General features: G+C 47.7%; 1 protein-coding gene across 10 annotated transcripts in view; it reads right to left on the bottom strand.

The window, feature by feature from the left end:
* Positions 1-26,519, bottom strand: part of LOC147015704 (histone-lysine N-methyltransferase NSD2-like) — a 192,725-nt gene that overhangs the window by 49,159 nt on the left and 117,047 nt on the right. For all 10 annotated transcript variants that reach the window (XM_085848117.1, XM_085848116.1, XM_085848122.1 and 7 more), the window contains exon 15: positions 24,143-24,328. In XM_085848117.1, the coding sequence (XP_085704243.1) occupies positions 24,143-24,328 (186 nt within the window). The remainder of the gene's footprint in view (positions 1-24,142; positions 24,329-26,519) is intronic.

Here is a 26,519-nt window from a genome sequence, read left to right as displayed (position 1 = left end):
CAAGGCTGGTGGAAATGCTGCACTCGTGTCGATGCATGCAATTTTGTGCTCTGCCTGGAACACAGGCATCATCCCAACTGACTGGAAGAGGGGCCTTGTCCCTCTGGAAAGGGAAGGGTGATCACCAAGACTGCAACAACTACCGAGGGGTGACGCTGCTCTCAGTGCCTGGCAAGGTCTTTGCTCGGATAATTTTTGATAGGGGTCGCCACCATCTGCTTGAGTACCAGCACCCAGAGCAGTCAGACTTTACACCAAAGAGGTCAATGATTGAACGTATCCTTGCTCTTCGGGTCTTCAACGAATGCAAACGAGAGTTTCGGCAGGGGCTGCTTGCAGCCTGTGTTGATCTCTGCAAAACGTTCAGTTCGGTGAATGCGTATGCCCTCTGGATTATTCATGGTCTTCGTGGGGTGCCACCAAAACTGATCAATCTGATGTCTGAACTCTACTCTGGAACTGAGAGTGCTGTGAGATGTGGTGATACCATCTCCGACTTATTTCCAGTTGTTACTGGAGTTCGTCAGGGTTGTGTTACTGGCCCCCACACTTTTCAGCGCTTGTACGGACTGGATTCTGGGGAGGATGTCGGAGAGATCAAGCTGCGGTGCATCGTTTGGGAATGTCAAGATTTTTAACCTTGATTTCACAGATGATGCAGTCATCCTTGCGGAGACTCTGTATATCCTTTTGCGGCCACTCAGGGTGCGGAAGGAGAAGTTTGAGCCGCTGGGATTACAGGTTTCCTGAGTCAAAACTAAGATCCAGACTTTCAATGACATCTTGGATGCTGCTATCTTTCTTGTCTGTACCCGTTGGTGGTGAGGATGTTGAGGTCACAGAGAGATTCACTTACCTTGGCAGTGATATTCCTCTCTGCTGGCTGTGAGCCAGAGGTCAACAAATGTCTGAGTCAGGCCTGGGGAGTTCTGGATTCACTGGATCATGGGGTGTGGCGCTGCCGGTGCCTATGCCTGTGCAAGACAAAAGTCCGAGTCTTCAGATCCTTGGGGCTTCCAGTCTTGCTCTATGGATGTGAGACTTGGACGCTGTCCAGGGATCTGAGATGGCGACTTAATCCCTTTGGTACCAGTCTCTTCGGAGAATCCTTAGCTATCGCCGTGGAATTGATGCTTTATACAACAAATATGTCTCAACCAATGAGAAAGAAACACCCTTCAAATCCAAAAGCCCAGTGTTACAAATGACAAGATCAAGTCAAGTGTGACAGGATCATCATGGGTAGTAACAAATTATCACAGGTGATGAGATGGAATGGCATTTGATCAGACGGTTGGGCCACAGAATAACAAAAGCAATCCCATAATGAACAGGATAAAAGAAGACAATAACAACAACAATCCCATCGCCCACCAAAACAAAAGTCTGCTTTAGACTGGGCTGAACTGAATACAAGTTGGAAGTAAATTTCAATTCAGAATCGTAAAACTGTCAATTTAACCGACTAAGTTTATAAACTCCAACATAAACCAATTATTAAAAGGGAGGCAACTCTTGGAGGACTACGTGCCAATGAGAAGTTACGCACAACTAATCTGTTCTTCACACAAGAGGATGCCGATAAAAGAATCATGCTCCATGCCATCGATCTGTCCAAAACTCATTCCAGACTCATTGTTCGCTGTGATGATACAGGTGTCCTTGTAATTCTACTGTATGAATGCAGTCGAGATGTGCTGGCTCATCAAGTCGACACGCATGCTGGTCATTCGGGAAAGATGGTTACACGTCAATGCTGTACACCTGTCCACACCATACCAGGAGAGTTGGGTGAGCTGGTGGAACAGAGGGGAAGACGGTTGGCTCGAGCTCAAAATGTCCGAGAAAGTGTGTGCCGCCATTGAACTGAGAAACATCACCCATTTTTGCTGTCGTGACAAGCTCTGCAATTCACCAATATTAAAATTGTCCGTGTCTTACAGCTGGTTTGTCTTGCATAGAAGCATGTTTGTGTGCACGATGTGCAAACAAGGCATCGGAAACTCCAATTGACGAAGATGACAGTGATCATGATCAATAACGTATTGTACATCTCTTCACATCTATGCTTACTGAAAACGAATCTTTGATGGACATCAGATAGTGACAGTGTACGTTCAGCAATTATATTAGTGGCGGGAAATTTAATCTATTGAACACAGATATGATTATTACCAATGTGAAGACTAAATATATTCACAATAGAACATGGTTATGATTTTGGATAGTGTTTGCATGAAATGGATACGAGGCCCCGCGAGGAGGAGTGATGTAAGCGACATTTTTTAATGATATGATGATGATAGGCTCGGATGATAGGGTAAGGGTTAAAATAGTGCTATATGGCATTAACTCCAAAATGGCTGATGTGTCCCTTACATCACTCCTCCTCGCGGCGCCTCATGTTCTCAGTGGAGCCCCTTCCTTTTGAAAATCCTCGATCCGACTATGTACGTATTTGTCTATCACACGTGTGTTACTTTTCTCACACTGATCATTTTGATACCAATTTCACCTTATCATCAAAGAGTATGGAAGATATGTTACACACTTTTAATTTAACTGTAATTGGATTATAATGATTTTAATAGTCACCATAGAAACACAACTAAATTGGGAGATTTGACCACTTTATTCAAAGTCAAAAATTGTTTTTTGAATAAACATATATATATATATATATATATATACATATATACATATATATATATATATATACATATATACATATATACATATATATATATATATACATATATACATATATACATATATATTGTTGTGGTTACCAGATTCGCAAACCACCATTCAGGTCCCTTAGGTGAGGTATCTCGGTAAGTGCATGTGTAGTTAGGCCCAAACCCGTTGTCTAGTGGGAATACATGTCATTTATGCGAGCTGCGACTCTTCAGGATAGCCGTTTTTCTTTTACTATCTTTATTTTGGACCAACCGCCATGATCACAACCACAACATCAACCACCGACCACAACCACCGCTTCACCACAACCGCCACGACCTTTACCGTCACAACTCGCCACCATCGCATCACCGTCATCTCGCGCCACTCGTGGGCACCGATGCTGGACTCGTGTAGGGCGCACGTTGAACAGCGTGTACAAAATCACGGATTTTCTGCTTCAAAAACGGATCAAAAAGCCTTCACGCCCACTTTTTCTCGGGCCAATGGGGAGCGAGGTGAAAGGTCAAAGGGAGTCGCAAGAGAGAACGAGGGAGAGTCAGCAGAAAACAAGAACGAAGAGAGTGAGAGAGTCAGCAGAACGAGAACGAGGGGTCGGAACGAGAGAGTCAGCAGAACGGGGTCGGAGAGTCAAGAAGAGGAGAGTCGGAGAGTCCAGAGGCGGAGAGTAGGAGAGTCGGAAGCAGAGGGTCAAGACTTCGCGGGCGGTGGAGCTGCTCGTCGTGTGCGTTGGAGTCGGAACGGAGGGGACGAGCTGTGGAAAGGCGGCGACACCAGACGAGGGGGTGCTCGCGTCGTGCAGGAAGCTGCACCCGAGGGAGGCCGACAGCGCGACCTGGCCGAGGTGGAGACGCTCGTCGCACATAATAAAGATCCTCTATACCCCGAGCATCAGCAACCCCCTCCTGTTTCCCCCGCGCTGAGATAGTGCGACCAAGGGGGCCCCGTTCCCACCCCCTGCCAGGCACTGTCCACGAGGCCCGCGGGTTGCGGGGCCATCGCCGCTCCGCGTCTCATCACCAGACGGGTAGGCCCGACCCGGTCTCGGCCCCAGGCCTACCTCCTTCTTGGGGTATTTCTTTTCCTTGGTTTTGGGTATGTGTTGTCGGCGCCGTCTGTGAAGTAGAATTGTATAAGTGTTGCCGTGTGCTCGGTAGTCGGTATTAGCTCTGCACTGTGTTTTCACTTTTATGTTTGCTTTTTGTGTAAATGGAATTGTGTTTTCTTTTTTGTGTGCATTTGGTGGAATTGTATTTGTGTGCTTCCCGTGTGCCGAGAATAAACGTGCTTTATTGTTGAACTGTTTCCCGCTTCGCTTCGTCTTTTCCCCCATTGAACCCTCATCTTGCTTCACGTAAAGGGTTGGTAGTGGGCTGAGTACGCCCGATAATTAATCGAACCGTCGAGGTCGACGATAACACCGCTCGGTTATTCTGATAGTACGGAACGGGTCGCTTAAGTGGCCCGTGTCCGAAGTCGACCTGCGGCGAGGTGCGATCGCCCGGTCTACCCTCCGCGTGGGTACTTAGGTAGTTCGACCCCATTTGGCGAGCAACCCCATCCCACGCGGGGGCTGATTGGCTCGATCGCGGTGAGACCGAAAGGTCCACCCGTGACTGGTTCCCGGCGTTAGTCCGAGAGGGTCACGACTGGATTGTCCGTCCGGTGGGCGACGTGCCGCGATTCGAGTTACGTGGCCGCCGCACGCCGGCGGGCGCGATGACCGCAACACTGGTGACAGGTCGTGCGATACAAATTCATCGCCCTCGCGGCACTGGTATTGGAGAGCGGGACAACAGGCTCTCCTGTCTCCAGCGAAATTCACGGGAATCGGTCCAGGGGTGAGAGAGATGCGACCCCCGACTCCCTCCAAATTACGAGCGAGCAAATTAACCCTTCACGAGAAGCAAGATGGCGTCTCAAGGCGAGCGGGAGCCGGGGGTATTAGAAATGTATATGTGTAATAATGTAGAGTCCATGGTCCAGGATGGAATCCCCGAGCAGGAAATGTTGATTGTGCAGGAACACGGACTCGCCCAACTGAACCCAGGGCCCGAGGTGGGTGCGGTAGCGGCCGCGGTGTATGACACCTCCCCCCTCTCCACCAAAAAACCCTTCCTCAACCCTTGCCGAAACGACTAGCTGAGTGCATCCAACATGGCCCAGCTATAGCCATGCTGGCGGCAATGAACGAAAAGATGAATGCGAAAATGATCGAAAAGATGGATACAAATACAAATGAAATGAAAAACGAAATGAAAGACATGAACGAAAAGATGGATACAAATACAAATGAAATGAAAAACGAAATGAACAAGCAAATGAATGAAGTGAAAACGACGATGGATGCGAATACACAGCAAATGAGGGAAGAAATGAAAGAGCTGCGGGGTGAGACGCAGAACATGGGCCAATGCCTGCAGGCGGGCATGAAGGCAGTGAGCAGGGAGCTTAAAATGGCGACTCCACGTGTGGGAGCAAACGAGCTGGGTGGGGGTGCAACGGCTGACAGGCCCGCGGTGGAGGCGGGTGAAAAAATAATTCGTGGAGCGTGTTGGGCGAGGGTCGTGACGATGACCGAAAGGGAGGAATTAAATGGGGAGACCAAAACGTGTGAGACGAGACACGAGGTGACGACAACAGAAATAATAGTTGAGACAAGGGAGGTAAAGGGTGAAGAGTTGGCAGAGACACGGGAGATGGGAACGATAGAGGGAAGACTACACGATGAAGACGGGGTAAGTGACGCGCACACACACACGGAGGTAGTGGAGGATAATGGGGGTGAGCTCGCGGAGCGTGTAGGGACCCGGTGCGAGCAGCGGGATGGCCTCCTCCAGGAACGAGGGGAGGGAGTATGCCCCCTGAGGGCGAGTCACGACCAGGTGAGTTCGGTCGTGTTTTGCGAGGTTGAGGGGACGGGTGCTGTGGACGGGTGCACGGAGAGCTTGGGGGGTATAGAGGCCCCGGAGACCCTTGTGGGAACACGAATCCCCAGTATGGTTGTCCCTGTGTGTGTGGTGCAAGGTGTGAGTGCGTCCCCGTGTGTGGAAGCGACCCCGTGTGCGAGTGGTGTGGTGGCGATGGTGCCAGAGTACGTGCTTCCCAGCACGCCGTGTGTGGATGAGGCACCGTGTGTGGAAGAGGCCGTGTGTGTGAGTGAAACGGCCAGTGTGGATGAGGCACCGCGGGTTAGTGCCCCCGCGTGTGTGGGTGAGGAACCGTGTGTGGATGAGGCACGGTGTGTGGATGAGGCACAGCGGTTGAGTGCCCTCGCGTGTGTGGGTGAGGCACCGCGGGTGAGTTCCCCCGCGCGAGTGAATGGAGCACCATGTGTGAGTAGTATGGTTTGTGTGAGTAGTGAGGCACGCGTGAGTGAACGGCCGTGTGCAAGGTCGCTGTGTGCAAGGGAGACCGTGTGTGTGAGAGAGCGGTATGAGAGGGAGATGTCGGTTACATGCGGGAGCACGCAGCCGCGTCTCCCGTGTGAATGTGATTGAGTGGACTGTGTGCCGTCAGAACACGCAGGTATGCGTGTGTGGAATGGAGACGACGACGGCGACAGAGGAGAGAAAGCCGAGTAGCGGCTGCAGTTGTTTCGCGGACCGTGCCGGGTTCACCCAGCAGTGAGCACGAGGTTCGTGCTGTGCAACACACGAGACCACCACGTGCTCGCTTGCGAGAGTGAAGCCCCGGTCCGGAAACGCACGCGGTGGATTTGCCGATCCCGCGGACGGACAAAGTTTAGGCAGGATTACGGATTTGGACCGGACGGGTTCTCCACGCGATCGTGCGTGTTAAGCTCCAACGGGCAAAGCACATGTGTTCGCGTGGGGAACCCCTCGAAACGTGGGGCTTGTTTTTTTTTATAAAAGACGGTGACGCCATGGCTGCACGTGTGGTTGGAATCCGGCAGGAGGGGTATCTCTGCCGGATGGTAGCGTCCAAGGAGGGACGAGGAACACGTGCAGCTGCATGACGTCACGGGCAGGTGCAAAGTGCGCGAGCTCTGAGTTGCCGCGCAGGTGCTGCGCATGGGAAAAAAAAAAAAAGCAAGCCTCACTTTCGGGTGACAGGATTCCTGGGCAAGGGGTGAAAGACCCCCTTACCTGGGCACAGGATGGAAACTAGTTAGGGGGAAGGGTTAGCTTAGTTAGACCGACTCCATGGGGCAGGGGTAAGTCCTCATGGAGTCCGTGGAATGGATTAGGTAGAGGGAATTAGTGAGCTTTAGGTTGGGAAATAAAATGATTGAGTTAGGAGACAGAGACAGACTGGTGAATGTGTAGTGGGGACGTAGCTTAGCTACGTAGTGTTAAAAGGAACGTGCTACTAGTTCAAGGGACGACGTGGGAGCACGAGTTAGTTAGGGGATGCAGTTAGAAGGATGGCAGAGTTCAGTGGTGTGTGTGTTGAAGAGTTGGTGAGTTGTGAGGTGAGTACTTGGTGAGTGAGTGAGGCCAGCGGGTCTGTGTGTGTGGAGTGAATGGGGAATGCATGGTGCGATGAGTGATTGGGGGGGAGGAGTGACTCCCGCCCAAGGGACCCCGGGGTCAGTGTAGAGTGAGTTAGCTGGGTTAGTCAAATTGAAAAATGGAGGTCGTTTTGCTGTTGGTGGGAAAGTAGGCTCGAGACCCATTTGGAGGGGTGCAGGAGCCCTGTTGACGGGTTGGGAGCGTGGCTGCGAAAGGTGAGTATCGCTGAGTGGGTACCCCGGGCACCAGGCTAGTCGGCCGCGGTAGGCCAAGGGCCCATGGGGGGCCGGGATAGTGTAGTGGGCACGGGTGCGCCTGCTTGGTGCGGGGGCCCGGGGCGCCATTAGCCGCGTGGGCAGTGTTGTGGGCACGGGTGACCCTCGGAAAGGCCCGGGAGGCCGGCCTGCCACGTGTGCGGTTCAGGGGAGGTGCTGCGGGGGCACTCCCCGGTGTTAGGGAGCTGGTAGGCTCGGAGGCAGTGTAGTGCCCGGGGGTGCCATAGCGGGAGATTCGGCAGAGGGTCGTGCCTGCCGGAGGGAGCCACGTGTCCCAGCCAGGAGACCGTGTGAGGGCACGGAGAGAAAATTGGGGGGTGAGGCCCGAAATTGTGAGGACACCAACACAGGCGACGGGAATCTGGGTTGATAGAACCAATAGTTTAAGCGAGAGGCGCTTGTTGAAAGCCCCGGGGTAGTTTAACAGTTAAATGGTTAGGGCAGATTAGGAGATGTACCCCTCCGCACCATCCATCCCCTCGCTCTCGTTGTGGGCCGCTGGACCCACTTTGGGTTAGATCGCCGAACTCTGAGGAGGCCATTCTGAGGCTTCGTTCGGCCTCGGCACAGGACGTTAGCTCTCCCTTGTTCCCCTCCGGGAAGGGAACGTAGGGGTTGGGAGTAGGCTAGGTGACAGGATAGGTTAGCCGAACAAGGACGATAAAGGGGGTTAGGGGACGATTTATAGTGGGGGAGTAAAAATAAAAACAACAAAAAAAATAAGTTGGGGCTAAATTGGGGTTTGACAAATTAAGGGAGTGGGTATGAACAGTGACAGGCAAAGGCGATAGGTGGGAGGGAGACAGGTAGGTCGGTCCGAGCCCGCCTTCCAAGTGGCCAGCACCACCGCACTCCCTCCACCAACCTCCACTGAACGGCAAAGGCTAGCCAACTCCATCGGCTGGCCGTGTTTTTCTTAGAGGCGGAGGCCGGCCAACTTCATCGGCAGCTGTTGTTTTGCTGCAAGGCCTGTGCCATCAGCTGGCCGCGTTTTTCTTCAAGGCCTGTGCCGGCCCACTTCATCGGCAGCTGTTGTGTTGCTGCAAGGCCTGTGCCGGCCGGATCATCTGCAGCTGTGGTACTTCAAGGCCTGTGCCGGCCAGTTCATCTGCCGGCTGTGTTTGCCTGCAGCGGCCTTCTTCTGCGGGCTGTGTTTGCCTGCCACCTTTGCCATGCCATGCCCACTGCCCACATTCACCAGCCCCGTTCAATTTTTGCTTTGCCCCCCCCCCCTGTTCATTTCCATGTGCGCCAGGATCCGCAAGGCAACAGTTTGCAAGCTGCGAGAACTGCCCTGTTGGCAGCTACAACACGGGCCTGCAGTGGCGGCCCGTGCACCGTGTTTGCGTCCATCCATTCATTCAGTTCAAACCGTTCATGCATTCGTTGTGCTCATTGCGTGTGCCACTTGAGCTGGCACGGAGACTGCGTTTGTGCAGCCCATGCACCGTTGTGGTTCACTGCGTTCAGTTCAAAAGGGAAGGCCTTGGACTGCGTGTGAGCAGCCAGCCACGTTCCCTGTCACCTGCATTGTTTTGAGCCAGAGACTGCATGTGGGCAGCCTGGCTCCCTGCTAACTGCTTTTCTTTTGCAGAGTTCAGTGATCCTGGGCCATGGTTTAGTGTAAAATTTGTAAGTTAAGGTAAGATGTACTGTAAATATGAGTGCGCCCCCCGGCATGTATGTCTTAGCGCCGGCAATTTTATTTAAGTCGTCCGTGTGAGTGAGTTTGTTTAGATAGTTACGCAGCCCTCAGGTTATTTATTTTGGGGACACGAATACCATGAATGTCGCACTCAGGGATCCGTAGGTAAAATGTACTAGGGGAAAACTACACATGATGGCACACGAAAATTTGACGACTCGGGACGAGTCTGTAAAAAGGGAAGGGGGTAGTGTTGTGGTTACCAGATTCGCAAACCACCATTCAGGTCCCTTAGGTGAGGTATCTCGGTAAGTGCATGTGTAGTTAGGCCCAAACCCGTTGTCTAGTGGGAATACATGTCATTTATGCGAGCTGCGACTCTTCAGGATAGCCGTTTTTCTTTTACTATCTTTATTTTGGACCAACCGCCATGATCACAACCACAACATCAACCACCGACCACAACCACCGCTTCACCACAACCGCCACGACCTTTACCGTCACAACTCGCCACCATCGCATCACCGTCATCTCGCGCCACTCGTGGGCACCGATGCTGGACTCGTGTAGGGCGCACGTTGAACAGCGTGTACAAAATCACGGATTTTCTGCTTCAAAAACGGATCAAAAAGCCTTCACGCCCACTTTTTCTCGGGCCAATGGGGAGCGAGGTGAAAGGTCAAAGGGAGTCGCAAGAGAGAACGAGGGAGAGTCAGCAGAAAACAAGAACGAAGAGAGTGAGAGAGTCAGCAGAACGAGAACGAGGGGTCGGAACGAGAGAGTCAGCAGAACGGGGTCGGAGAGTCAAGAAGAGGAGAGTCGGAGAGTCCAGAGGCGGAGAGTAGGAGAGTCGGAAGCAGAGGGTCAAGACTTCGCGGGCGGTGGAGCTGCTCGTCGTGTGCGTTGAGCCGGAACGGAGGGGACGTAGCTGTGGAAAGGCGGCGACACCAGACGAGGGGTGCTCGCGCCGTGCAGGAAGCTGCACCCGAGGGAGGCCGACAGCGCGACCTGGCCGAGGTGGAGACGCCGTCGCACATAATAAAGATCCTCTATACCCCGAGCATCAGCAACCCCTCCTGTTTCCCCCGCGCTGAGATAGTGCGACCAAGGGGGCCCCGTTCCCACCCCCTGCCAGGCACTGTCCACGAGGCCCGCGGGTTGCGGGGCCATCGCCGCTCCGCGTCTCATCACCAGACGGGTAGGCCCGACCCGGTCTCGGCCCCAGGCCTACCTCCTTCTTGGGGTATTTCTTTTCCTTGGTTTTGGGTATGTGTTGTCGGCGCCGTCTGTGAAGTAGAATTGTATAAGTGTTGCCGTGTGCTCGGTAGTCGGTATTAGCTCTGCACTGTGTTTTCACTTTTATGTTTGCTTTTTGTGTAAATGGAATTGTGTTTTCTTTTTTGTGTGCATTTGGTGGAATTGTATTTGTGTGCTTCCCCTGTGCCGAGAATAAACGTGCTTTATTGTTGAACTGTTTCCCGCTCGCTTCGTCTTTTTCCCCCATTGAACCCTCATCTTGCTTCACGTAAAGGGTTGGTAGTGGGCTGAGTACGCCCGATAATTAATCGAACCGTCGAGGTCGACGATAACACCGCTCGGTTATTCTGATAGTACGGAACGGGTCGCTTAAGTGGCCCGTGTCCGAAGTCGACCTGCGGCGAGGTGCGATCGCCCGGTCTACCCTCCGCGTGGGTACTTAGGTAGTTCGACCTCTGGCGAGCAACCCTATCCCACGCGGGGGCTGATTGGCTCGATCGCGGTGAGACCGAAAGGTCCACCCGTGACTGGTTCCCGGCGTTAGTCCGAGAGGGTCACGACTGGATTGTCCGTCCGGTGGGCGACGTGCCGCGATTCGAGTTACGTGGCCGTTCGCACGCCGGCGGGCGCGAAGACCGCAACAATATATATATATATTTAAATATATCTTTCCAAAAATACAATGTTTATTGTTATGAAGACGATTTGGCTCCTCTGGCGAGATGTGTTCTGTTCGGTGTAACTCAATTTTCATCGAAAAATGCAAATTCCATCAAATAATGAATATGCACATGAAGTAATTAGCATATATGATGTCAAACGGGTGACCCTTTCCATGCTGATCAACGTGATACCAAAGTTTCTTCTCCATCTTGAAAATTAATGAATACGTGGTCATTTTAACTTAATTAGGTGAATAAAGTTATTCTTGGGGTTCCCACGGAAACCATCCTGAAAAACAGAGCTGCCACCAATTCCCGCAATAACACCATCACTTTTCAGTCATCCCATATAATAACCGTTTAAAAAAAACAAAAAAACACATGATGCGATTTGTTCTACCGGGGATGAGGGGTGTTTGACATCGTATGCCAATTAGCCAATGCTCTTTTCAATAATTACAATTTTGAGAGGTTGACTGATTTATGAGAAATAAATAAATTTCCAAACGAGGGCTCAAATAGTTTCACGGCAGCTACGACAATGCAAAAATGTGAAGTGATAGCAAGTTAAACACTAGAACGAGAACGACACTCGGAGAGTGCATACCTCCGCTAGGCTGAACAGTTTATGTTTTGTATCCCACCGATAAGCCGGATCTGCTGATGCACATCTTAGACTCGTTTTCAAAAAGCATAGATGTCAACAGATGCACGATACATTATTAATCACGATCATGATGCATATGCCAGATTTCAACCAAAATCTAATCGGCTTTTCTTGTCAACAACCCAATTCATCCAAGTTTTGTCATAATCTGTTCACAACTCTTTGAAATATCGTGCTGTACATCATTTTTGGTCCCATCTATTAATGGTGAAGAATCACTTTCAAAAATTTTAATTATCAGATCCGGTTATTCACCAAAATTGAATCAATTCGTCCTTGTCAAACACCCAACCTGACCACCCAGTTTCGTTTGAATCTGTTCATAACTTTTTGAGATATCGTGCTACATATCGTTTTTGGCCCCATCTCTCAATGGTGAAGAATCACTTAAAAAATTTGAGTATCTGTATCCGAATGTGGATCTGGATCTTCACCAAAATCTAATCAGTTCATCCTTGTCACACACCCAACCTGCCCACAAAATTTCATCCAACTCCGTCCATAACTTTTTGAGATATCCTGCTCACAGATAAACAGACGGGGGTGAAAACATAACCACCGTCCACTTTCGGTGACGGAGGAAGCTATAATCTCTCATTTGACGGTTGCCTGGTGTCAGAAAAATGAACTGGGGTAAAAAAAAAATTCTGCACTGGAAGCCTTTTCTTCAGGTTCCATGTCTGATATTAGGTCATGTGGAGGTGGGTCGGTTCGTTCAGTTTCGTTGTGCAGATCACCAATCCAAACGAAATTCACCCTGTACATTCATGAGAACACACCATTAAAATTCCTACTCGTTTCCATTTGCACAAGTTGACACACCGACAGTTATTACCATTTGAAATTACTGCTGTGAAGTGGGCATGGCGTGCTTCTAATCGCGGAGGAAACGACCAGGAAACAACAAATCAAGATTGCGGCGCCCATGGTTGTCGTGTGATTTCGAGTGATTTTTGGTCTTTCAACAACCAAATATGCGTTGTTTCATACACTTGGGCGCGGAGGATGATGAGAAAGTGACGCAATTCACGGATAAGAGCTGTTGTAAGGTATGTGAGTGTGCGAAGGCTTGGTGCGACGCCACAGATAGTGAAACTATCAACAAATGCCGTTTGCTGGCTGATCAAATTATGAAACTGCTGCCAATGACTGATCCTCCTGCGGATGCCAACTGTCACCGGTTCTGCTATGCGTCGTTTTGTAACAAGGATCATACAAAACTCGCTGAAGCCAGGAAAAGGAAATCAGAAGCCAGCACTACTGCAGTTTCTGCTCGAGCCAGTGAGGTGGTGGGCGGACTCGAAGTAGAGGGACACTCATGCCACAAAATACATAGAAAATCCCTCAGAACCTCTGTAGAAAGGGTGGCTGGCAAATCAGCTGGTGTACTGCCAAGAATTTGTATCATATGCCAGAAAAAAGACAAATTCATCCGTGTCAAAGGAAAATCTCAACGTGATCAGTTGTCCCTGGCAGAAACACAGGATGAAGGAGAGCTGAGGGAAACTGCTGAGCAGAGGAGAGATGAACGTGATGTGAGAATAATGACAACTATAAAGGATAAAGACTGTGTGGAGCTGGCAGTTTGTTATCACCATAAATGTTATTACGAGTATGTAAATGACACATACCAGAGACAGAGTGAAAATAAACTCCAAACTCAGAAAGTGAACTATGACTCAACATTTGACATTTTTTGTGATAAAGTAATCCAGGTAAGACTCATTGATGGAAAGCAATCTATACATATGAAGAAGTTGTGTGAGATGGTCAATGACCTGCTCAGAGTATGCGAAGGTCAGGATAAGGCCAACTACCAGGCAACAAGACTGAAGAAAAGACTGCAGGAACGGTACCCAGACATGATTTTCTGTCTCCACCAAAAATGTCTGAGAGCGAAGTGGTGTACATGAAGGACATTGATATTGGTTCCATTGCTCAGGCTGCTGTTGTAGACAGTCGCTCTATAACAGAAACAGAGTCAACTACAGAGGATGAAGCCAACCAGGGTCCACAGCAGGGTGACTCGGGCCTCAATTTACACGTTCTAATCTCGGGAGCATGCATGGTGAGGGATGACCTGAACAAACACCACCAAAGTGTGTACATTACATGGCCACCACTTGCTCCTGACTTCGACATTTCAAATGCTGAAAGCCATCCCTGTTGCATTGTACAACCTTGTTGCATGGATAGCGGGTCTGTCAGACGAGCCAACCCTGGAGAAATTTGTGGAACTACCACAGCATATTCATCTGAAAATGCTCTCTGTTCTTCAAGGCGTTTCTATAGCGTCAAGGGGTCAGACGTTTACTCCAAAGTCCTATGCATTGGGCCTGATTGTGAAACATTGGACTGGTTCTACTCGACTGTTAGGACTGCTCAACAAGCTCGGGCATTGTGTCTCAGTCAGTACTACACAGGCGTTGGAAACCGCTTTGGTACTGTTGCAGATTGATCAGGAGGGAAAACTGCCCTCAAACTGCCTCAGAAATGTACCGACAATATTTGTGTACAATAACATCGATTTCAGTGAGGAGACCCTCACCGTCATGGGACCACTCACCATACCAATGGATTGATGATACAAGACGCACCCTCTGAGCCGATTCATCATGCTCATCCAGTGACTCCAATTAGCCGTCGTCAGCGGTCATTAGTTGGGAACACACCACCCATTCTCAAGTATGGTGGCGGGAAAAGGCAAGGGACCACAGCCTTTTACAGTTGTGACATTGACATCAGTCCGTCACAAGAGGACAGGCTATCGCTGGATGTGCTCTATTACACAATGAAAATGGTCCAGAAAACGGACGGGCGGTTGCCGACATGGACTGGGTACAACACCCTCCTTCGTCGGGATGAAGAGTTGACCAAGTCAGCCATCATCTACCTTCCCGTGATCGAGGCATCACCCACGGAACTGGACACCGTTTACACGGTCCTACACCAAAGCATCGAAATGGCTGATAAACTGGAACGTGAAGAAGTAGTTCTAGTCTTTGACCTTGCGATCTACAGTAAGGCGCAGGAGATTTGTTGGTTGCACCCGGAGTTGACAGAAAGGTTGGTAATTCGTCTCGGCGAATTCCACCAACTCATGAGCTTCATGGGCGTGATCGGCAAAAGATTCAGAGACGCAGGTCTGCTCGACCTCATCATAGAGTCTGGTATTGTCGCTCAGCGTTCTGCAAATTCAGTAATAAACGGCCACCAATATAACAGAAGTCTGCGCTGTCACAAGCTCGTCTACGAAGCGCTAGGAAGACTATGCTTCCAGGCCTTCATGGACTCCCTCGCAGAGGAGACGCGTGTGCGATTCGACAGGTGAAAAAAGCGTCTCCAGGAAACGTTTCCGTCTCCGTTGTTCGAACAGTTACTGTCATCGGAAGAGGTCTCGGAAATGTTCACACGCTACAGCAACTTCAGACAGCAGCAATGTAGAGCGAGCAAAATATTCACATTCTGGTGCTCCTACTTGGAAATGGTGGAGCTAGCACTAGAGCTTATACGGGCAACTCGTACTTCGAACTGGTCGAAACACCTTGCGATCACGAGAGCGTCAATGCCCTGGTACTTTGCGTACGATCACCTAAACTATGCAAGGTACTTACCCGTTTACTGGCTGGAAATGGCCGGGCTAGAGCACTCCCACTCAGACACCTATCAAGCGTGCATGGACGGCAAATGGACTGCCCAACGGCATACTCATTATGGATTTAGTAGTGTTGCGTGTGATCAGATCATAGAGCAGACTTGAAATAGGGACAGCAAGACCAGTGGATGCATCATTGGTTACACTCAGAAAAGCACAGCTGTGAAGAAGTGGATCCTGTCCCAACCAGCACGTGCGGAAATCGCAAGGAAATGTGAGTCCATGGCGGGTATCCATGACGAGCCCCGGACGAGAACGTATTTGGATGTGTGGAGCTCGAAGAAAAACGAAGCAGTGGTTGTACAAGTGATGGACACAGTACTTCAAATGATTAACCCTTTCTCCGGCGCTCACCTTGAACTCGTCAATATTAGTTCAGGTGTCATCCCACCGCCAGCCACTTCCGCGGACTTGATAAACGCATATGTCAACGGAGAGAATGCTGTTGTGCAATTCATGCGTGATCGGTTTCTCTCGGGTGAGGTCCCATTCTTCAGTCTGATTTTGAAGGCCAAATTGGCAACTTTCTCGAAGGCGCCAGGCAAGTCGGCGACTCCCCACCAGCAGACGCCGAAGGTTGAAATTGCGAATGAACGTTGTCTTTTCACATGACTGCTGTTGATTGGCGAGTAAAGCAATGTAACACTCCACGATCTGCTCGCGTACCCACTGGCGAACATATCTTTCCCGCTGGCATCCGGTGATGGTTCGATTGCCAAGACGGACAAAGCCAAACTCCGCAACCATACACTGAAACTGTGACCCGATTGCCGTGTGGATGCTGGGCCTATCCAAGGTGCAACGATTGTGGATGGAATGGCCGTTATTCAGGTGATAAAGGCTGGTTCACTGCAAAACACTTTCAGCAAACTGGAAGAGATGGTGCTGAACATCGTAGTGGCCAAAGCACGACATAAACAATCTTCGAGACTGGACGTGGTGTTTGATACTTACTCAAGTATCAGCATCAAGTGACTGGAACACGCCAGACGAGCGGATGGGGCGAGCGATCTTCAGGTGCGAACCATCTACGGATGCGATCAAGCCCTTCCAAAACAGTGGGCCAATTATCTCCTGAGCAGAGTCAACAAGGAGGTGTTGATAGAGTTCATCGTCGAATCGTGGACGAGAAACATCTCTCCATCAAAACTGGGCGACATGCTGTTGTACGTCAGTCATGCCGGCAAATGTCAGAAAATCGAGGCGTCGAATGGTGTCATGACTGTGTTGTCAGTACCGGAACTTGAATGTGACCATGACGAAGCTGACATGAAGCTCCTGCTACATGCCGCTCACGCGGAACAGAATGAAGAGTCGGTGCGCATAGAGAGTTTCGACACCGATGTGTTTGTGCTGGCGTTGGCTCACTTGAAGTCGATTTGGGCACGAAATTTCCATCTGGTCACAGGAAGTCCCAAGGACATTATCGTCGTTCACATTAGGAAGCTGAGTAATGCCCTGGAAAGTTCTGTCTGCGATGCGTTTATAGGTTTGCACAATTTCACGGGAAGTGATACCACCAGTGCATTCCACGGTAAGGGCAAAACAAGGCCATTTGACTTGATGATGAAGGGTCCCCATCTCATCACCTGTTTCGGGAGCATTGGTCGAGAATTCACGCTAGATCAGAATATCATTCACTACCTGGAACAATTCGTCTGCGCCATGTACAATCAGCCGACCATGAAGAGTGTGGATGAGGCTCGCTACAAGCTATTCTGCAGCCAGTCGCTGGGAGAACAGAAGTTGCCGCCTACAAGCGACGCTCTGATGCTGCATTGCAAAAGAGTGAACTATCAGTCTGTGATCCACCACCGCGCGACTGAGAGGTTTATAGAAGCCCCTTCTCCTACATTTCACGGATGGGTGGAACGCAACGGAGCACTGACTGTTCACTGGCTGAGCAAACCACCAGCGCCGAAGGAACTGTTAGAGGCGACGAAATGTAATTGTAAGAAGATGAAATGCGAGACCAAGCAGTGTTCTTGCCGGTCAAAAGGACTGTCCTGCACAGAGTGCTGTGGGTGTCAAAACTGCGCCAACGATGAACAGAACCGTGCAGAAATGGAACTTATGGATGATGAAAGCGGAACTGATGATGATTCCGACGACGAACTGTGAATGCAGGTGTCACACTGCTTTTGCTGTGGTGGTCTACTACACAGTAGTATTCAGGTTGGTTAGCATGCAATAGTGGACTTGAGTTTTGTAATAGCAGCAGTCAAGAGCCTAGTTCAGCAACCGCTTCAGAGCAAGAAATACTGGAGTTCTAAGACAGTAATCCTCTTGTGGCAGTTCCATTTTTCATCAGGCTGAGTCGATCAGTCTCTTTGTCTTTGATTTAATCCGTAATAGCGAATGTAACTGCCTTTAATAGTCAATGTAACTACCTTTAATAGCCAGTGTGGCTGCCTTTTAAGCAAAAAGTTGCCTTGGTCAACTCGAAGGCCTGTCTGGTCGTTCCAGACGTTTTCGGCCGGTAAAAATATGTAACTGCTTCGGTTTACGACCTTTAATTATAAACATCTTTAATAACAGTGAATAGGGCTCTGTATAAACATATTGTATCATTTTTAAGACCTCACAAGAGTTTTCTTTGACGTACATATCAGTCTAACCTTGATTCTTCATTTCTGTGTCAAAATTGTGCTTTAATGTTCGGTGTATCTTTAATTGCCAAAAATGACCAGTTGTGTCACATCCTCAACGTGGAAACAAGTGGATTTGGACTCAGCGTCTAAAATTCTTTAAGTATGCCAAATTTTATCCAGATTGGTGATCTGCACAACGAAAATCATTTTCTGAAGGTAATAGTGAGTACCTCCACATGGTTTAATATGGAGCATCGATGCCTTCCACTTTCTTAAGTGTTTGTATGAAGGGCTTGATGAGTCTGGATAATGTAAGAATCTCCTTTTTACCTCGTAGTTGTACTCTAATCATGCCATCACAAAATCTTTGGTATGCATCAATGTATCCTGTCTGGATTGGTGTCGACGGCTTGGCAGGGTTGCTTCGAAATCTTGTCTACTCATTGTAATATTGATGGTGATTCTGCAACTCAAGGGCAACCAAAACCTCAGCGTCAATTTGCGGAAGCAGAATGGAGTCTTCTTTTCGCCAAGCTGCTTGCAGAAGTTGACCTCTGTGAATCTGTTCACATTTAACCAACCTTACCAATGACCTCTTTCCGGAAATGTGATCTTGTTTAAACACGTTGGAATGGCGAAGTGCACAATCATCTGGAAACATGTGCCATTTGTTCCAAGTTCTTCCACCATTCAATCATTCAGACCGAAGCACTCGTTTACTCTGGGGTTCTCCAGTGCTTGTTCTCTATTCCCCCCCTCCCCACCCCCCCCCCCCCCCCGTGTAAATATATATCACTTCCTGATCTGGTTTCAGTTGCATCGGTAAACATGAAAGAGCAATAATTAGAGATCGCAGACCCTCGACTGGGCAGGTGTTATGTCGTGTATGTTTGGTGTATTACGTAATTAATAATACAGTAGATGTCATTAAATATGTTCCAATAGGTAATGAGTACATATTTAATAGACGTACGAGTGTTCAAATTGTGCTAATTCATAGATATACTCATTTTAATGTGATCTATCATAATTATTTCATTACAGGGAAATAACCATGTAGATGTATTGATTAGGGGTATGCATCCAGGCCTTGGATACCTAAGCTATATATAGTAGGTGACAAACAACACAATCCTGACAATGGAAACTCAACCAAATGTACTTCTTCTCAACTCCCTCCTCTATGTTGAGCGAGGCAAACTCATGTTTATTTTCCCTCAGATTGTGAAGATCACCAATTTACACAAGTGTTCACAATCTGGATAACAAACTGAGTTTTCAACACAAAATTAATGCATTTGTTTGCATTCATTGGTGTTGAAGATAACAACAAGATAACTTGTCACAGATATGACGTGGAAGCTTACATGGCTTCGGATAGCTAAGTTAGTCCGGAGTTAAACTTGAAAGTGAAGTACATTTGATATCTCACCTTCAGCCACAAGATTTCTTGGCCTTCCTCCTCACTTTACTGACATCACAGAAGCGTTTGTAACACTCGTAATGGTAACCTATCTTGCCATTTGTCAGTTTAATGTTGATCCCCAAATGTGTTTGGTCAAAATCTTATCGATAGGGCGCATACCTCTGCAAGGCTAAACGGTTTACATTTTGTATCCCACTGATGGGTCGGATCTGCATCCAGACCTTAAGCAAAAATCTAATCGGCTTATTCTTGTCACCTACCCAACGCATCCACCAAGTTTTGCCATAATCCATTCACAACTTGAAATGTCAAGTAATGTAGCGGGTTTTTTTTGACCCATCTCAATGGTGAGGAATCACGTAATCCTGGTCACACACCCAACCTGTCCACCAAGTTTCGTCTGAATCCGTCCATAACTTTTTGAGATATCCTGCTCACAGAGACAGACAGACAGACAGGGGTGAAAAGACGACCTCCGTCCACCTTGATTGGTGGAGGTAATAAGGGGGAAAACAGTGCAAGCATTCTGATTCAAGCTGCCTGAGATTGTGAAAGCTAAAAGGCGATTCTTGCTGAGGGATCTCAAAAAGTGCCCAAGTACATTAATTGAATAGCAGAAAGATGAGTGTAGGTGACTTAAAATAAATTCCACCCCCCCCCCACTCCCACCCAATTCCGACATGTATTCCACTTCTATTCCCTTTCCTCCATTTCATGACGAATCAGAGTAAGCAATGATGGAGACTGTATTTTAGAAAAAAAGAGGCAATGACAAGATCACATTAAAAAAACATGGAAAATAATGAAGGGCATTGATTAAATATATATGTGGAGAGTGACAGGACCAGGGGACATAGCTTGATAGGAAACTGGAGAAGGGTTAAAAGACACTAAGATGTAAAGGGTCATGTATGGAATTGGTCTTCATGGGAAGGTAGCTGCAGCAGGGTTAGTAGAGGTTTAAAATGGAATTGGATAAGTATCAATAAGCATTTGTGATAGAGGGGTGCAGGGATATGGGCAGAAATGGAAGGTAGGCCGGAATATAATCGGGTAATCTGTGGGCATTGTGTGCATGGTTGTGATGTCTAGGTATCTTGAGATACTGATACTCTGAGTTGTGGGTGCTGTCAAGTGTTAACATCCCATCTGTTTCAATGCAACCTTCACCCAACTGCACTTCCCCCACCCCCTCTTGCTCGAAAGAAACAACAAACAAAAAAAAATCCCCCAGATTTCGTGAATGTTCATGACCCATCTGTGATGTACCTCTTCGTCTCTGCCCAGAGCTCCCTTCAGTACACTACCACAAACCCCCACCTCCACAGATGGCCTTCCTCTTTCACACTGCATAGATGTTGGCTTGAATTTGGTTTGTGGCGTGGGTGAGGTAGGTGTCACAGAGGGTGAATGTACTGATGGATTGGTTAATTGTGTCAGGGTTGGCAGGGAATGGATGTGGCACAGACATGACGGGCCGATTAGACTCCTTTGTCGATATTTTCTTTCATTTACTCATTTGCTTTCCCTTAAATCCTTCATCTTCAGTTTATTTTTCTCTTGATGCCGCCACTCCACATACATCTTCACCCTCCACACCATTGCATTAAATAAGCTGAAAATATACGATGACGTCATATATTTTCCATGTTTTTCCTCTCCTTGCTTCAAAAAAATCAGGACAAACCAAAGAATTAAAATATATATATATTATTTTCACTCCGTAACATTTCTCATTTCTACTTGAATTTCCTTGTGCTTCTGGTTCTATATCCTACACCCCCACCCCCTTCTTTTCTTCAAACCAAATCTACATTAAATATAAAACCTTCTTCTTTAAAAAAAACAAATATATAAAAATTTAAGAATGCATTTAAACCCTTGTATCTCCTTCATAAATGCTACACATGTCCTTCTTCATATTTCTCCAAATCCAGCACAAGGATGTCAGGCCACCCATTCCTTCCTGTCAAATGTAGACTGCCACAACTGTTGTGACTGTGTCTTGTGGTCTACTTCAAGCTGATTCACCCAGTTGCTGCTGGGGTGGCCTCAAAGCCGTTTCAAGTCTGGGCCGGGGTTGATTCGTCCACGAATGTCGACGCTTTAATTGGAGGACTATTTGTGCAGCTGTGTTGTCTGGCAACCTCCGACTGTGCCCAAATTAGGGAGTGGCGCCGATGCAAAATGGTGTTGTGGATGTCAGAGACCTTGCTTTGTGATATTGTCTCGTTCGTGAGAAAGTCAAAATATTGGACTCCAAAGATGCAATGCTGGCACCTTGTGTGAAAGGCCTGGAGCTTTTGCCCTCCTTCGATGAGCAACGTCCAGATTTCGGAACCGTACAGGTGCAATGGCAATGTACAGGTGGTGTATACTCTGAGTCGTTTATTCAGCTACACACGGTTCAGTTGGCCAAACGTTTATGAGGTGAGGCCCATATGTCGGTGAATGTCAGGTGAAAAGTAGCCGATAGAGTCTATATCACATCGAAGGTACCTGAACTTCTCCGTTGCTGCAACGATGATTGGTGTTGGAGGTGGGCTGGGGCCTATGTTCTGAATCTTGGTTTTTGCCCAAGAAATGTGCATTCACATTTTACCGGCTTCTTCCTCGAACATCTGTGGGGACGTTAGCCATTAGTCCGGCCTTCCTTGAAACAAGGCCATGTCATCATCGTCGTCCAGATCCGGAGAGTGTTTATTCCAAAATCTCCAACAGTTATTCCAAGGTCTCCTGACACCAGTTCAGGATCCAGTCGATGGCACAACAGAATATGGCTGGAGCAAGGATGCAGCCTTGATGGACACCCAAAGTGGTGAAGAAAGATCTGGAGACATCACTTCCGACACATACCCTTGATGTGATGCCCTCGTGCAGGTTCCGGATGAGAAGGAGCAAAAATGAAGGTATTCCGGCTGCTTCCAGGGCCTTCCACAGAGCACTCCGATCCACTGAGTCAAAGGCAGCCCTGATGTCAATGGAGGCAATGTTAAGCGGTCTTGCAAACTCGCGGTAGAGCTCCGCCAAAAGCCTGAGGGCGATCATCACGTCCATGGTAGACCTTCCCTTCATGAAACCAGACTGCTGTAGGTAGCGTCGTTGGTTGAGTAATGGTTTCAGGTAAGTTAGTAAAACCTGACTAAACACATTTCCAGGGACCGACAACAGTGTAATGGGTTGATAACTGCTGTATTGATTGTGGGGTCCCTTCCCAGCTGATGATTTCATGCAGGGCCAAGTTTGTTTTGTTCAGGTCTTCTTCTCCACCACGATATGTCTCTTCTTCTTCTTCTTCTTCTTCTACAAAATAATTATTTTTCAGAGGTGTTTCTCTGCTCTGCACCTGGTCCACCAACCTCCCCCCACCCCACCCGCCTAACCCCTGCTCATACAGTGCCGCATTTCTCCGTGTTTAAGAAGAGATCTTATCTCCCATCCTATGATCTTTATCTCTGTTTGTCAAAGTTGGGAATTTGGAATCTGAAAAAAGATGCACCCCCACTCCACCCCATCAAAGCATCATGTCCACCCCCCCTTCTGCATCCATTCTCACCCCACCCTCTCAATGCTTACCCCGCACCCCACACGTTAAAACCTTTCCCCGCACCACACAATCCTTCCTCCACACCCATCACACACACAAACCTTCTCCCGCACCCCACACAATCAAACATTTCCCGGCACCCCACACACTCAAACCTTCCCCCTCATCCCACCACCAAAGGCCTCACCTTTCCCCTGCAACAACCCCCCAATGATCTTTTCTACCCTTGTTACCCCACCCCAATCCCTCCCCCTTCCAAATTTCTAGTTTTCCTCTCTTGAGAGTTTCCGTCTGTATCCATCTTGTCAACCCCATGCATCCTCTCCTGCCCCTCCCCCATTCCTCCACACACCCATTGTCTTTCTGCCTCCTTCTGTCTTGGCCATAATCTCTGCTGTTGGTGTCCTCCCTCTCCCCCCTCTCTCTACTGTTCCTTTTGTCCTGTTGCATCCTAATCCGTTCAGTGTACTCCTACCAGCTCTTCAATAAGCATTGACTATGTATATAAAAAAACCCCAAAACAAACAAGTCTCGACCAAGTTTTCCTGCAACCAGTTAAAAACAATATCTATCAGGCCATCCATCAACCAGCCCATGTTGACAATGTCGAGATAGCCAAATAAAACAAGAGCGAGAATTGCTTTAAATACATGTCCCCGACCGATGTGATATTTTCTAAGTCGAAAAATGGCACAACTGTGAAAAATTGATGAAACGTCCTGAAACTCAAACTTGTTCTGTAACTTCACATCATTCAGTTTTTCTACATCATCATAAAGTCTTATGTAGGAAGTTTCAGTTGAATATGTTAAAGGGTGTGGGGGGGGGGGAAGAGTATGAAAATCCACAGGTGGGATGGACAGACTGAAAGCAAAGGTATAGAACAAATAAAAAGCAAATAAAGGCCAAGGTGAAGCATGCCTCGACAGTGGTTCAGGAGAAGTGAGAGAAGCAAGACTTGTTTTCAAAACATTTCTAAGTAAAAACAAACAAACAAATATTTAAGTTCACCAATCATAGACACGAGCAAAAACATAACAATGAAAAGTCGAAAAAGCGGTGGAGGAAGGGAATTTGGAATCTGAAAAAAAGGACTTCTGTGTCCTGTTTAATATAACTGTTCAGACACAAAATCCTACGTGAAGATTGTGTCAGGTGAATGACAAAAAAAAGGCTTGGAGATAAAATCAATAATCACATAAAGGTGAGCAAAAGACGTCATCGTCTTGGTTTCGGCCTTACCTCGCGAGCAGAGAAAACACCAGTTGACGTTCATGTGGCTGCCATTTCTGCTACTTTTGCTGGGGGTGAAGTGAGAACTACACACGATGCTGGTGGAAGAGAGTAACTTGCTGCCCGCTGCCAAGCAGCGCAGGTTTTCAGACACGTGGTAGGCGACAGGGCAGCGCACGCAACGCACCAGCCGCCCTGCATGAAGCAACGCACACATGCCACAGCGTGTAAGATAAGAGCATCAAAAAGAAACAAAGTACCTTGTGAGAGAAACGTGCATTCTTCATTGTCATAAACGCATATGTATTGAGAGAACGGTCTTGGCGGATGGCTTAGAGGTAGGTTGTCCAGCCGAAGTTCGAATCTCGACCCAACTATAAACTGTCATCCTGGTATTTCACAAGCAGAGCGAATCATCAATGTGTGAGCCGTCCCTCGGATGGACGGACATCCTGTTTCTCGGCATGAGTTGCTGTACGTTAAATATCCCACGGTGTCCTTTGCAAAGAGTAGGTGAGCAATCGCTATTGCAGGGTTATGTGGAGGCATTATATCTGCAGATCCATTTATATTACATGGAAGCAGAGCATCACTTTAAGTGTACACCCCTCTCCCCCTTCTTGCTGCAAGGACAGTTTTCTGGATGGCACTTGGTGCGAATGCATGCTGCTGGCTGCACCAGTGCTGAGGGTGCTTGGAGAAATGGGACGATCAAAAATATTTTTTCGATGAAGCAATGTTGACAAAAAACTACATGCAAGAAAATCTACGACATAAATGGCAGTCCTTCTGTCTGTTTGTTTGTCTGTCTGTCTGTCTGTTTGTTTGTAACCAATAAGCTCCTAGACCAGTGAACCGATCTTGATGAAACTTTACACACATATAGACCTTACATTCAGCTCCAGGATGCGCCAAGTGGCTTTCCATAAAAATTCCTGGAGGGTGGTTTAACGTGATGTTATTTTCGAATAGTGCGCCGGCGTATTAATCGTAACAAAAGGCTTCATGGTTAAAAACGCTAGGGTTTTTTGAAATACAAAATGTTCGTATTCGTTGACTTTTTAAACATACACATTCTCCTCCTGTTATAACAGCTTTGAAACCCGAAACATTATGCCACTGCGAAAGGGAACAAATTTGAATTCTCGAACTGCACGTGCACGGCAACAGCGACAGAGGCATTCAGAGGTATGCCGTTTCATAATACACGTCTCCCAATTCTTACTTCAAGAACGGTTATAATTTTGACGTTATCAGGATAACAGACGTAAATAAATCAAATACGCTGGGCCAGGCTGGGTTATGCCCGATCTTCAAATTAAGTCACAAATGATGACATGAAACCAGCCTCACATTGTTGAGGCATTATGGTTTTTTTATCTGATGCGGCAATAAATCTTAACATTTTTGAACTAGTCTTCTGCATATAAAACATGGCGGGGAACATATAATATTATAGTGGTCATGAAAAAAAAATAATGGTGGCAGCCTCTACAATTTTACAATTAACTGTGACATATACTCCTTCAGGTCCGCCGTCATCCACAGGATTCCTGTGCGGAGCACGGGTATCCCTGCTAGTACCAAATAAAAGTTACCTCCAACTTCGACATTGTGCCAGCAAAGAAAACCAACTTCATATCCTGGCTATCTTGAACACCTTTTTCAGTTTCAGTGGAAGTGTATATCTCAGAACAAGTGTTCTGTCCACCAAAACCCACAATAAGAACAGCAGGAGCAATGATTCTCAAGATTAACGATTGCAAACAAAATCCTACATCACTTCAAATGAAAACATTACTGCCAGTCCATTTTTTAAAACTAAAAAGTGGTTGAGATCAAACATTTTGTGGTTGAGAATTTTAGTTGAGTGGCTTTCAGTTGTTGAGTTTTATTGAAGCATATGCAGTGGAAGTATGGAAATCTCAGCAGGCAGAAAATCCCTCTTAATACACAGGAAGTATGCAATGATGTTGTTTTTTAAAAATAAAATAAAAAGATGATGAATATTCCAATATATTTCATATTTTCAAACCATGGATCCTGCCAAATTACCTGCAAACAAGCTAAGATTCCACCTGTGGCATGGAAATATTACCTGCAATTTGTAGATCTGCACCCAGTATTTCAAGCCCTGCGATAGGCCATCTTGTTAAACTGGATTTAAAGTCGTCGATTTACGACACACTAAACTCTTGCCAGCATTCAACAGTTTTTCCTGTCCTTTCGATCTTGGTTTCTGAGGAATTTATTTTCCAAATTTAAGAATTTAAAACATACTTTTTTCATTACTTTTTGTAAGGCCAAGGTCTATATTGTGCCTACGACGAGCAAAATGTCCCAATTCAACTGGTCTCTCCATCCGATCTATGCATACATAGCCCCT

The sequence above is a fragment of the Eptatretus burgeri genome, chromosome 12 (genome assembly GCF_056783735.1).
Source record: "Eptatretus burgeri isolate ZD-2024b chromosome 12, Ebu_testis_v1, whole genome shotgun sequence".
Taxonomy (NCBI): domain Eukaryota; kingdom Metazoa; phylum Chordata; class Myxini; order Myxiniformes; family Myxinidae; genus Eptatretus; species Eptatretus burgeri.
The sequence above is the reverse complement of the archived record's forward strand: the minus strand, read 5'-3'. Positions and strand labels throughout refer to the sequence as shown.